At 42.6% G+C, this 14,325-nt stretch overlaps 1 protein-coding gene across 2 annotated transcripts in view; it reads right to left on the bottom strand.

Annotated features, from left to right (window-relative positions):
* The window catches only part of IARS1 (isoleucyl-tRNA synthetase 1), a 90,058-nt gene that overhangs the window by 15,714 nt on the left and 60,019 nt on the right, over positions 1-14,325 (bottom strand). For both annotated transcript variants that reach the window (XM_057368081.1, XM_057368082.1), the window contains exons 20-26: positions 13,646-13,793; positions 11,297-11,417; positions 7,550-7,641; positions 7,172-7,249; positions 6,669-6,790; positions 4,144-4,246; positions 3,952-4,035 (exon numbers count right to left, since the gene is read on the bottom strand). In XM_057368081.1, coding sequence (XP_057224064.1) covers positions 3,952-4,035; positions 4,144-4,246; positions 6,669-6,790; positions 7,172-7,249; positions 7,550-7,641; positions 11,297-11,417; positions 13,646-13,793 — 748 coding nt within the window. The remainder of the gene's footprint in view (positions 1-3,951; positions 4,036-4,143; positions 4,247-6,668; positions 6,791-7,171; positions 7,250-7,549; positions 7,642-11,296; positions 11,418-13,645; positions 13,794-14,325) is intronic.

The following is a 14,325-nucleotide window of genomic DNA, read 5'->3' as shown; positions in this document are numbered from 1 at the left end:
GGGGACACAGCACCGGGGCACTGCGGGCACAGGGACACAGCACCGGGGCACTGCGGGCACAGGGCACACAGCACCGGGGCACTGCGGGCACAGGGGACACAGCACCGGGGCACTGCGGGCACAGGGACACAGCACCAAAGGAGTAAGGGTTTTACACGGAGCTGTCTCCATGGGCCGAGCCATCAGCCAAAACTGAACCCAAGGGCAGCAGCAGATCCCGCCCCCACTCTCACCCTCAGGCTCCAGGAACAGGTCTCTGTTATTATCAGCCAGCTCTCACCTCAAATCAGCCCCTACTCAAGAGTCCTTTTCATTTCCCTCTCACACCTGCCTGAAGAGCTAAACCCATTCCCCGTGTGCATTGGAGTCATGGCCTGGCAGAGCTCAGGGGSAAAATTCAGCTGGAACAGTCCTGCCAGTACACAGCGAGTCAGGAAACCATAACCAACCAYTTTATGGCTGAGGTTGTACAAAACTGCCTCATTTTGTCTCCTTCCTTACCWATCCATTCCATTTTCTGTCCTCATTGCACAGAAAAACACCCTGCTCAGAGAAYCTTCTGCAGGTGCCCTGCAGCCAAAACAGCTTTCTCAAACCTGCTTTGGACTGGACTTCAGGAGGGGCCCAGACAGGGCTGGTATTTTGCCCCTGCAGGAATGTGTGAGCCCATTTTTCTGAGTTACATGTGCAGGTTTTGTCCCCGTATGCAAAGGGAACACAATCRTGCCTTTGGAAGTTTTACACAACTGATTGAAAGGATGGTGTCATGGAACTCTTTGGAGAGAAGAAAGCTGAAGGGGGATATGACTGAAGTTGGTAAATGTGAAAATGTATAACTGTCATTCACAAAACATGCACCTCTTCTACAGGCACAGACCTACAGCTCATTGCACTGCAATCCAGCAGGTTTTGGCTGCCAGGCTGCCCAGTACTCCAAACATTTGATGTTTAATGTCCACTGGATGGTGGGGAGAGCTCCCATCACCATCCCACAGCATCACCAGGTGCACTTGGCAAACAAGCTGCTCCAAGGCATTTAGGAAGCAGAAGGGAATGGCAGCACCAGAATGACAGGACTAGAGAGCAGCCAAACATTTGGATTGAGAAATAATGCTTAAATACAACCTCCGAGCCGCAGCCTAATTCCCTAGGAAGTCCTGCTGCCATSAGGAGCCAAGAACACAACTGAATCTAATTTTATTTAATACATCTTTTAGTAAATCTAATGAAAATTATGCACTTCAGAAATTCAGTTTCAATGGGGTGCTGCTGGAAATGAGCCCACGAGTTGTAAATGACAACCTCGTGGGGGAAAAGAAATAATAATCCAAAAAAYAGCACAAATTGAAAGATGACTTTGGGCCTGATTAGATAAATCACAAGAAGCCAACTCCATCAGGACAAGTTTTTTATACTAATTAGATAAGGAAATCATTCTTTTGTACACATTATCCATTTAAAAACCCAGAATGAGTCTCAGAAAAACAGGCAAATCTGTACCTTAAGTCTGTTTATAACAGTCTCAGTGCTTTGACTTAAAATAGTTCTTAATTTTCTCTTGCTAATTATTCAAAATTAGCTGCTTAAMACATCTTTCAAGTCTCATGTGGACACACTGAGGCAACCAGCCATTGCCATCAGCAGCTGGAAGAGCTGTACAAGGAATGCCTGAACACACAAGAGCCTTTTGCTGGTGCCACGTGCCCGAGCTAAGCCCAGTCCTCAGAACAGAGACAGAGAAATGTCAGAAACGCTGTGCTTCAGCTGGGCTGGGCTCTAAGCAAGCCCAAAAAGAGAAAGAATTGATTTAATTTGTAATAACATTACTCATTATGTAATAATGTAAGAAATGAAAGACCGAAGGACCCCCCCCAGCCACAGCTCCAGTGATTTACCCCCTCACAGCTCAGTCCCTGGGTTTGATGGAAAAGTCTATTTTCTCTGTTTTACAGCAGCCCTACACAGGGCTGGGCATTGGAGGGAGTACAAAGGTTGGATGGAAACAAGATTCAGACCATGCAGAGTCAAATTTACTCAGATAAAACCTTTCCCTGGAAGCAGCTGGGAAGAGAAGTCCTGACCCCGGCTTGTAAAAGGCCTCAAATAGTAATGAATACCATGCAACTGTGTCCAGTTGCTAAAAGCCTTCTGGGTTTATTTCATTTTGTGAGCTTGGCTATTTTTGCATGACAACTCTATAATCTGGAGAGTTCTAATATTAAAATCCATTTATTTAAATGACTTTCTGTGTTCTGAAGATGAGAGAGCAGCACTGCAGATCAAAGACTACAGCTCCTTCTGCAAAAGCGATGAATGAAATTTCTGAAGAATTGACAAGTATATTTTTCCAGTTCTTTTGGAACTGGAAAACAACTACATGAAATTAAATGGTGTAATTCTCCTTACCCATTACCTCTGGCATCTGCAAATTTACTCCTGGCAATCACTGAAGGTTCTAAAGCTCTGAAGAGGCAGGAGGTTGATGAACAAAGCTGCAAATGCAGCCCAAGMAATGCTGCCCAGCCTGCCTGTAATCACTGACCTCTTTAGCTCTGCAGCATCCAGTAAACAACAGGATTGATTGCCATGCAGTACAATAAAACACACACTAAGCTCCAGCAGCAGCTTGTTGAATTTTAAGACACACAATAAAAGCAGGACAATAGACAGTACTTYGTGTCCGTGCTTCCACAAAGGCATCTGAGTTTGTTGTAATTCGTGTCCCCAGAAGAGACACCTCTGTCTGCAGCAGCAAAGGAATACAAATCAAAAGATACTAATGTACAATCCAATAATGTAATAATTTACAAATTGTTAGCTTCTTTTGTTGCCTTTCATTAGCTGTAGAAGTTGACAACAAATTTTGGCAACTATCCTTTTGGAAGTAATTTGAAGAAGCAAACTTCATCTCCTCTACAACCAGAATCTACAAATTCGTTTTTCAGATCCAAAAAATGGGGCACAAGCCTAAGTATAACAAATTTCTGTTGTTGAAGAGACCCAGATATTGAAATTATTCTAATTCATAATAACAGCAATTCTGAAGAGAGGGATCRTAACTGCCAAGTCTAAGAGCAATAATCAATAAGTTAACATGACAGAAAAGCCTTACAGTTACACTTGTAAATCAATTATGACTTTTTTTATTAAAATTCTTCCAGTGCACAATTCTTAAGCRTTTAACTCCCACAGTAACTGAAAGSAAGCAGCACACAGCACTGATGCAGAGGTCCTGTGCACTGAGCCATGACTTCCTGAGCCGGGGCTCATTCCCCCAGCAGAGTTTTCAGACACTTTCCATATTTCTGTATTTGGGCTTGGGGAAAGCTGCTGTTGCTGGAATTATATTTAACAAGTTTCAGAGGTCCTCCTGTGCTTTATCTCCCAAATTCCCTGACTGACATGGCTGCCCTCACCAAGACAGGTGAGGTGAGTTGATCCTCCTTGGGAAGATGAACATTTTTGCTCTCGGCCAAGGTAAAGCAGCTGACCYTGACACTGGCAGCTTCAACCACCACACGACAGCACATTTTAAACACTGAGCAGATCTGCTGTTACAGATCCCTCACTGAAGGGAAGAAGGAATCCTTAAYCTGCCAAGAACAGGCACGGGATAAGGGCCATGCCATTTCTGCACAAGGCAAAAACCCCTCAGACCCACAGGGATTGATGGAAGACAAGAATGGTGTGACACTGACCTTTGAAGAGGGGTTCATGGCTTCAGAGAATGCCAGCTGCTCAGATTCTAACAGCCTCTCAGTCCAGTGTGGTCAGTTTGCAGCATTAAGTACTTCTCAACACTAAACTGACTCTGGCACACCATCCACTGATACCCCCTTTCCTTACAGCTCTCCTGGAAATTCACTTTACCTGTCAGGGGTTAATATGGGCAGCAGGGATGGTTGTTCAGGTAACCAATAGACACAATCCACTTCAGCACCATGTTCTTACCTCCAGTACATACTTCTCTAAAGACCTGATGTTTTCCAGAGCCTCTGGATCCTGGTGGATAACTACAACTTCTTTCAGAGGATACTGGGGGGAAGAAACCAAAACAGAAACTGAACTATTCCATTTCCCCACGTTTATCCCGAAGTTACAAAGCTGTTACACATTCCCAAGGTATGACAGGAGGTGTCCTACCTTGACTGGGATGGTTTTCCTGTCTCTGATGACTCGTCCCAGCTCAATCACAGACTGCAAACAAGAAACGGCACTTTCAATTTTTTTGTCGATGAGATCCTCCCTGGATTAGAAAGGAAACATTGTAATTGCTTTGTTGTCATCACATCTCTTTGAGAAGATTGAAAACATTTTACCCCCTTCTCTGACATTTCCTGCAACAGACTCAATTATGCCCTGGTTGGGGCAATTTGAAAAATGAACTAATAGGCTTTTTCTCTCTCTTTGTGGAGAAGATGAAGAGGAAATAACTTGCTGAAAACAAATAGCAAAGCTATTTTTACACCTTTTGTTAGCACCTCTCACAAGGTGGAGAGGATTGAGTCATACAACCTATTGTAGTAATAGCCAATAAAAACTACAATTTACATTAATAATATCGTAAGAAGATGAAGAAAGGTATTATAAATATGGTACTTATAACAACAATGAATTACCCATAACAACAACTCACTGSATCTCAATTTATCATCATTTCAGAAATTGCAGATATTAAGCTTGATGTTTTAGARTTTCATCATCTTTCCTGGCTAAATAATTGTGAGCCAAGGCAGGATTGGGAGTTCTGTTGCCTTTTGGTTTCTGAGTTGGTTTTATTTTGGGAGGGGGGAAGTTGGATTGGATTTTTGTTTGTTTTTTTTTTTTTTAAGTGAGCTGACATTTACATCTTGTTTCAACTACACAAGCAGTGAAATGCTCTGAAAATGTTCTGAAAATGTGTTTTTTCTGATTTGTTGGATAGATGCACTAATTGGGCAGTTCCTTTAAAACCACTCAAATATCAAAGAAAGACCAGAGATGTTAGTTAAAAAGACAAATATGCACAAAATGAAATGAACAAAGATAGTTCCTGTAACCTGAGGAGCAAAAATACTGAGATGAAACCCAAAATCCAGTAAGAACWGAGCTGGTAAAACAAAACTTAGAACTAAAATATCCCCATCAGCTGAATCAGGGCTTTGAGATGGTACCACCTCTTTTGAAGCTTTTGTTCTTCCAAACACCAATGTTTCAGGATCATCCTCCAGCAAGCTGGAAATGAGTAAATTCCAAAATGGGATATTTTGCTTCCAGAAAGCTTCATCCAGGATTATGYGGCAGTATTTCAATACTATTTGCCMTCACTGAACAACACTGCAGAGCTACAACGTGACTGTTTTTCACAGACTGAATGCAAATCCACAAAATTTAACGCAACCCTTCCATTCAGACACTGAGCAACCAAGCAGGACCTCAGTGGGGTTTTAACACAGCTGTTGARTCAAGCTCAGCTGWGAAAGTGGCTCAGTTCCTCAGCTTYATCTGCACTTACCCASCACACTGGTAAAGTGGTATTTACTGTAACTGCATCCAAAAATCTCTTATTAATTGATGATATTGTCCTTATTATCAGAAAAATATTCCAAGTAAATGCAAACATGTGCTTGGCAACTCCAGGTGAAACTCAAACTCCAGCAATAATCTGGATTTGAAAAGGCATTTTCTTATGGGACAAGGGAACAACTGACGGACAGGGGATCCAATAAATTCCAACTAGTACCAGACAAAACCCCAAACAAAATGCACTACAGAGACAAGCAGAGCAAGCCTCTCAAACACATCCCACATTTGCATGATGCAGCAGCCAGTCAGCACTAACTGCAGCACAGGGTGACTAAGCCATTTGAAATGCTGCTGCTAAGCCCTGCAAACACCTGAAGTGAGGCCCTGCAAAGAGCWCCCCATCCTTCCCTTCTCCCTTCTGCAGGAGCCCAGACCTATTGCTGGCAGCTCCTGATGAGGSCTGCATTCCTTGATTACATATTCTTCACAGCACTTGCCCAGGCAACAGAAAATCAGCACCGTCATTATGTCAATCTCCAGCTCCCTGTTGCAATAACTCTCACTATTAAAGCTCTCAGGAAGACCATACACCCTCCTCAAAGGATACAGATCCATAAAAAGATAGACCATTAGAGAAGGTTTAAATTTTTAAACTGGCACGTAAAGTATCARGGTCAGGTCCCCTGTCCTTGAGGGCTTTCACACTGAGCTGCAAGGCTGAAGGAAGGATTTTTCTCATATTCAGGGACCAAGAGCAGACAGGGATAAAGGAACCAACTTAATCCACTGCAATACCAGTGATCTCTCTGATCCTTTAGGGCCCTTCACAGGTAGGGACTACAGCTGTGAGTCAACACAGTTCGAGGAGTCAAATAGGATATTCCTGCCCACCCTAAGAAAATATTGCAATTTGGGAACATGCATTCCTCCTAATTGCTTCCCTTCTTATCTCCAGTCCTTTAAGCTAGCACAAATCTACTGCCTAAATAAGGAGGGAAAAGAAAATTCCCAGCTAAAACTGAGAGTGAAGCATACTGCAAGTGAAGTGTTCTCCTACAGCAAAGAGACCAAAATTCAAGAGAGCTTAATCAAAACCAAAAATGAACAAAAATGCCCCAACAACCAACCAAACCCCATTTTGCCACCTGAGAGCTGYCTCTTACCTGACTTGGGGGAGCATGAGGTAGTGGATGCTCTCAGTGTTCTTTTCCTGGACCGAGGCTGGATCAATGAGTGTTTTCAGATTCTGGTACATCAGCTCAGTGATAAATGGAGTATATGGTGCCTGTAATGTTGCATTCAATCACCAGCTTTCCTTTATTGCTTGTACATTATGAATCAGTAATACCATGAATTACATAAGGACAGTTCAGCAAAAACAATGCTTACACAGTGTCTGCAACTGGGACATTACTCAAAATGCAGACTGAAATAAATAATGGAGTTCATACTACTTATTTACCTCCTTCCTGATATTTAAATGTTATTTTGGGGCATTGGGGAAGAAATAATAATGTCTCCTTATCAATCAGGTGATACACACCTTCATTTTTGCCACYGTGGGCCAGGTAAGCAACCAAAAGGGAGAGGTGGAAGTGTGCTACAGAAAGATGCTTTATATCAACTGCATTGAAGTGTTCCTGAAAGCGGGCTGTAATTCCCTTACCATGAGTCTGCACATGGAGAACAAGACACTAAACAAGGTTTCCAAGGCCATAATGCAGTCCTCAGTTCCATTCTCACCCTAAATGAAGAATTCACCAGGAAAAAAAGCGATTTTAGGATCAGGAAGTGCACTTTAATAGGCCTCAAAGATTTGCTGTGTTAATGCAGTACATTTGTTTTTCAAACTRTATTAACTTTGGTCAATTCCACTGAGCAAGTGCAACAGAATTATTGGGCATTCTGGTTGGTTTTTCCAACAAAGCAGAGAGGAAACAGTTCACTTTTGTGCCACTCTTAGGCACAAAGTAGCAGCACTTAAAACCAAGATTGTGTGCATGCCATTAGCAGGGAGTGCCAGGAGTTTGCTGCAGATCCCTACCTTGAGCCTCCTGCGGTTCATTCTGACGTACCAGTTGGTCAGAACATCCACAAACTTCACCAGCCGAGGCACCACCGTGTACAGCCTGTAAGCTGCAAGGGAAAAGGGTTCCTGCAGTTCAAAGCTGCCCTCTGCAAGCTGCTCACTTATAAACCACGTTATCATCCACAGCCCTGGTGTCAAACTGTCAAACACAGCACCGGGGCAGCAGCAAGCTCCAAAAAGGGACTGAAATATTGATCATGTTCGAACCGGATTTTGGAGATGCACGTCATTCTCATGCTCAAGACAAACACCACCACCCCCCCAAATTGCTGCCCTAATCCCACACAAACAGACATTATAGGAGCCTTATGCTTTTATCTGCCTGCTAAAGAGGATAGTGGATAAGAGACTATTAATCGCAGGGATTGGGCAAATCCTCCATTTGCACACGCTGCAAACGCAGCCGAGGCGCTGCATGTCCAACAGAAATTATTGCAGAAACAGAAAATAAAATTTTCTTAATTACTRCCAAGACTTCCTTTTGCTCAGCAGATTTAAAATGAGACACCTACTTCAACCAACTCTCCCCGAATTAATTACGGTTTTTACTATTTTTCGAAGTAACAGGGTAAGCTAAAAGAATAAGAAGCAGCAGCAAGGCTGATGAGGTAAGAGATAAACAGAGCTGTATTTTCAAGTTGTGTGTAACTGAAATCATGGAGAGCTGCCAGCACCAAGGTCATCACCAGCATCACTACGCAACAGAGAAACAAATTTCAGCTGTTCCTGAGAAAACCAGGGGGGCTGGGGGGATGGACCTTTTACAGGACTCAATTTTCTAAGGGAAAACTTGTATTTCACTTCTCCGAAAGCCAAGAGCTTCTTGAACCCCATTCTGACTCAGKTTCATTAATCAAGCAGCTACTGAGTAAAATGGATCTTGGCTTTAAAAGCTCCACACTTTTCACTGTGTTTTGTAAAACAGAAGWGTTTTTAAAGGCAGAAAGCTGGGATTTAAACCTAAAAAGGAAATGCCTAGAAGAGTCACACTATAGTGGGGAAGACATGATTTACAGGGGAATTTGTATTCCTAAAAAATCCTAACCTTTCCTCTAGCTGTACATTATTGATCTAGGAGACAAGTTATAAATAAATTTTAAAATAATCAAAAATCCYATCCTTTGGGGAGAGTGTATCTTTAACAAGAAATACAGTATTAGCCTGGACAAATGCATTTCTGTTCTCAATAGCTGTAATCAAATTGTGAAATTTTCTTCTTTGGAAAGAGACACTACACACTTCTTTTAATTTCTGTCATCAGGAGAAAAGATGTTTTAGTGAAATAAGTGCTTGTATTGGGCACTTTAGTAGAAAATAAAAGCCTAATGAGGCTTATTGATTTTTAATACAGAATTTTTACACCCCTGAAACACGTCAGGTTTCAGCACATACAACTTGTGCCATTTTCCAGCAATATTGGGAAYGGGGCTGGTTTCTGCTGGGCTGGGCCTCCCTCTCCTGCTGCACCCAGCCCTGGAAGGCAAAGCTCTCCCCATCCAGGAGCAGCAGAGCTTTGTTCCCCTCTCTGGAGTTTTCCAGGCTCTCTCAGGCACCCCAGTGTTGGAGAGGGCACAGGTTCCTCCCCTTCCTCCTCAGCCTATTCAGGTGAGGTCAATCCCACACTGACCCCACTTGGGCTGACACTGCTGCCTCTTCCAGTGCCAGGAGAAACTGGGGCAGAATTAACATAACTTGGACTTAATGGAAACATTTTTCCAGAGGCAGATCGGTGTAAAATTCAGCTCCTGTCCGAAAGACACTGGATGAAATGGAAGCAGAGCCCAACTGCAGCATTTCCCTGCTCAGTGGTGTCTCCTCAGCACTGCCACTTTCAAACCTGGGTGTTCTTATTCCAGCTGCAGGAATTTATATTTATCTCCTTTACTGAGCATTTGACATTATCAGTCCCCATTATAATCTTTCCTTGTCTCTTGCTGACATTTTTSCTACCTGAAGTGATATGAAGTAGAAAATCCTTTTAAAAAAAAAATCCAGAATAGGTTTGTAAAAGAGATTAGCACCGGAATATCWTGTCACAGTATACAAATTCACTACATCTCATTAAGATCTGCCTGACTGAATCCAGAGTTTATGCAGAAAAATAAATTGAAAAATACTGTTTATTAATCCCCTCCAAATGTGACTGCCACTCATTTGATGAGCRGATGATGTTATCTTCATCTAACACAAACCAGCAGCATTTCATACCAACACTACTGCCTTGAAAGTCTTTACACTCTCATTTTCCAGCAGGAATTCTCTCCTGCTGCTTGGAAGGATCTTCTTATTTTCTAAATATGGTCACTGACACATCCCTTTTTGTCAGATTTCTCTTCCTCAGAAATCCAGAGAATTCAAGTTTCTATTCACCTTCCTGCAAATATTTCTGTTTAAACCATGCACTGCTCCAGGATACCGGGTTCACAAACTCACAAAGGAATTTTCTGCTGCCCCTCAGAGTATTTTCCTTTTTACATCCTGCACATGAATTGGCCCAGGCTCTGCTCATTTCTGCTTGGCAACATAAAAAACTTGACACACACTACCATCCAAATTCAGCGATAACAACTTGCAGGAAGRAGGCACATTTTCATCAATGAGAGCCAGCTTTCATCACATCCCTGGGCTGGGTAGCTTGAGGATTCTTTCTTCATTTAATGAAATGTTCTTAGACRAGCTCATATGAATTTTGTTTGTACCAAATGACCTATTTCATCTACCAGAACAGGATAAACTCACTGTACTGGTCTTGGTAAGAGCCACAATCACATCAGTCAGGGGGGAAAGCAAGAGAGGAGCACAGTGCAGGACTGTCCTGTGTCCTCAAACTCACATCTGGCACTGAGCTGTTTCTTTATTTGTCATCCCCTTTAACACCTTCCTTCCCAAGCTTCTAAAACTTCTGAGGGCAGCTTAAGATCACAGACAAGAGGGGTGTTATTGTTCATTCATGGAGGGAATGCCAATGGCCAAAGCCACCTTCTTTTCAGTATCTGGGCTTCCACAGCCCTCAAATGCAAGAAAAGCTCTTCAAATCCCTCTGGGACTTTATCTGCAGTTTATCACCTACTTCAGGGGGCTCTTGAGGCATCTCCTCTTTGCAGTTCATGGTCTCTTAACATAATGTGAGCATTGAGAGGGACRGGATGATGAAAAGGACAACAAGCAGGAAGAAAAACCTGGACAAATCYTCCTACAGCTGTCATATCCTAACACCATCCATCCTGCTGCACACACTCCCACAGTATAACTCCAAAGAAACTCTCTCCATGGGACTACACTGTGCYCATGTACCTCTCAGAATTATTTTATTCAGCTGACTTAAGCACTGCCYATTTCATCCCATTTTTTACAGCTTCTCCAAATTCTATTTGGTTTCCTTTTCACTGCTATGACTATTAGAATATTATTAATTGCTGCAAGCACTGCAGCAGACGTTGTTACAGCAACAAGCTCCACCACTGAGCTCACAGGATTAGCTGGGACAAAAAAAGCCTCAACACTTTCTGAAATCTCATGAACAAGCATAGCAAAAACTGACTTAACACCCATGAAAGCAGAATTCCATGGATTATGGTAGCTGGTTAAAGATTTCCTTCCTTTTACCAAGTCTCTCATGGAATTTGGGACTCTCTGGATGGAATGGAAAGTTCTCCAATCAAATGTGAAACACTCCCAGACCCCCTGAGCAAAAGTGCATACCTGCCATTTCAGCTTTGAAGAACTGGATGAGGGATTGGGTGAAAGAAAGGATCCATTTATCCATGATGTTATTGCTCTCCTTAACTGTGTTCTCATTGTAAAGGAATTCTCTTCCCTCATCCTATCATCAACAGAAAAAACACAAAGCACATTTCCAARTCATCAGGGTGTATAATCAAACCTCTATTTTCAATTACCTGTCAGCCAGCATTATTCTGGCATCTTCCCTGAATTACACTGCTTTCCTACCCGTAAACCTTAAATTCCAGACACAGGTATGTAAGAGAAGGAGCTGTGGAAAACCTGCTCCCACTGCTGCCTCATCACAACTTTTAACTGCAAAGGAGGCCACTACAACTACAGAGGGAATTACAATAAGCATTAAATCATTATTATACCTAATCCAGAAGAGTGGGATTTTACTTTCTCTCTTACAGGAAGCAGAATACAATGAAGAAGTTGCTTAAACCTGTGCACGAAATGTAATTTAAGCATTATCACCTCCAATAGCACATACTTTTGCCTAATGTGCTGCATAGGAAGGGTTTCACTATYCAGAAAGAAAAAAATCCATCTGCTGAATTACCAAAACTATCTGCTTAAGCACCTGGAYATTCCACTGGGGTCCTCCATCCCCAACTGAGCTGACATTGTAAGATTTAACAGGATCACAGCAAAAAGCTATAAAGGACTCTTTAGRCAAATTCAAAGGTCAAAAAGGATAAACAAGTGTATTTTGGGGGCAACGCCTAAGTTTGTTTGATGAATGCTGTCTCGGGGTCCTTAAAAAGGACTTGTTAAATATTAGGATCTGGAGTGAGCAAGCTTTCTTCCCCRAAGTGGCTGCTAAATAGGATAAACTCAATCATTTAAGCCAGCTCTTTACTGATTTCTGAAGTCAGCTGCCTTTATTGGTTCAGATGGCAGCTCTCCATAGTGACCAGRCTGCCACTGCAACTGCTCATGAAGGAGCAAGGTTTGGACTTTTCATTTACCTCCCACTCTCCCATCAAAGTCTGCTCTAACCTGCTGTCATTAATTTCAGCTGAAAGATTAAAATTGGTTTCAATAGAAACTATACAATATACACATCAAATCTTCAATTTTAATGAAAAATTACTATAAGAAAAATTTTAATCTTGCTTTCACGCTGAAAGTGTAGAAACTGCTGTCACTCATCCAGCATTTTTAGTAGACTTCAAATGTAATCTACAAGTCTAAAGCATTATTGCTTTTGTGATTTGCCTTTCTTTTCATTCCATTTCTGAATCTTTTCTCTAAGTTGCATTTAAATTTAACTTTAAAAAAATAACTGTCACGTTACAGAAGACAATCTTCTTGCTGTGGCTAATGTATTCAGGACTGAGTATTCCCAAGTTAAGCATTTTAATGCAGATTCATAATTAAAGTTCCAATAAATGAGTTAGTCCAAGAAACTGTCACAGCAGCCACGACTGAAAATAACTTTGCTGACTGATTTGCAGTTCTGCTCATGTTCAATCTGGGTGTGCTGAGCCCTGCAGAGGAACTTCAACAGATCCCCCTGGACAGATCCTCCCAGACAGATTCCCGTGGACAGATCCTCCCAGACAGATTCCCCTGGACAGATCCTCCCAGACAGATTCCCGTGGACAGATCCCCCTGGACAGATTCAGATCCCCCTGGACAGATTCAGATCCCCCTGGACAGATCCAGATCCCCCTGCACAGATCCTCCTGGGCTGGAGCTGTGCTGCCCACACCTCCCAGGGGAACAGCAAAGACAAAGCAGCAGCACTAAGGCAGGATCCGTGGGACCTGCTGCCCCCAGCTGCTCTGGAAACACCAACAGGAGAAACTAAAAACCAGCCAGGTTTAGCAGGGCCAGCTTAGAGGGATCCCCTCCAGTGCATGGGGCTTGAACTGGTGCTCCCAGTGAGGTGGGAATTGTCAGTGTGTCCTGACTCCACAAACACCAGGTCTGCACCTCCACTTTCACAAGGCTGAATGCAGCAGCATCCCATTGATGTAAAATAAAAAGGAGTCMAGAGCACTCTAATCTGAGAAATAAAAGCCTTGGCAGTCCCCACCTTRCTCTGCTTTCCATTTACTAAGCTCAGTCAAGAAGAGAAAGATGCAGGTGATTACAGCTTTATACATGGGGTACAAACAGCAAACAACAAATGTAGAGTAAAGGATTATACACAACCCGATCTGACTTTGAATTCAGCCYTGCTTAGAACAAGGAGGTAAGGATCAGATGACCTCCAGAGTCCAAACCTCCCTTCCAATCTCCATTTGCCTACAATGGTGGTTCATTTTTACCCTGAAGGAGCACACAATCCCTTGCACTCAGCCCCAGGGATTGCACCTTGTGCTGCAGGATCTGCACGTTCTGCACCAGGAAGCGATAGGCGTTGTACCAGGGCAGGAACACATCCTTCAGGATATCCCGCACTCCCTCCTCCTTGAACCTCAGGTTTTCTGCTCTCACCACGGGAGAATTGATCAGGTACAACCTGCAAAATAAGAGCACAACACTTCAAAGCTTAAAACTGCATATGCTGATAAGAGTTTCACACTAAAAGCTCCAAAGATGATTCTATTGTAGGCATGTAACAAATTGAATATAAACCCATTTCCTCATTACTGCTACAGGAGGTTTTCTAAGATGTTGCATACAGAATTTGAATTTAAATTTTCCTTTTTAACCCCAGAAGTTCACTGAAGTGCTAACACATGCTCAGATGCTATCACAGTACAAAACAAGCAGAGGCTGCATGGAATTAGTGTTCAGCTTTAGGYTGGCACCTCTTGTTTTGATAACAGTTTGAATTTCTTAACCARACCCCTTAACTCAGTCTAGTTCATTTCCTCAATTAGGAAAAGCTTTGACAGAACTAAGGAGGAAAATAAAACAGGYAAATCCAAGGAAAAGAGCAGAAATTAACATTTTCAAGAAAGAAAAGTGGACAAATGATGTACCCCCTCCAATACAAATGTGCCTGAGCTCCAGAGACAGCTCTGAAGRAGCAAAGCAGAGGATCCAGG

The sequence above is a fragment of the Malurus melanocephalus genome, unplaced genomic scaffold, assembly GCF_030028575.1.
Source record: "Malurus melanocephalus ecotype Western Australia unplaced genomic scaffold, MMel_1.1 scaffold_87, whole genome shotgun sequence".
NCBI lineage: Eukaryota > Metazoa > Chordata > Aves > Passeriformes > Maluridae > Malurus > Malurus melanocephalus.
The sequence above is the reverse complement of the archived record's forward strand: the minus strand, read 5'-3'. Positions and strand labels throughout refer to the sequence as shown.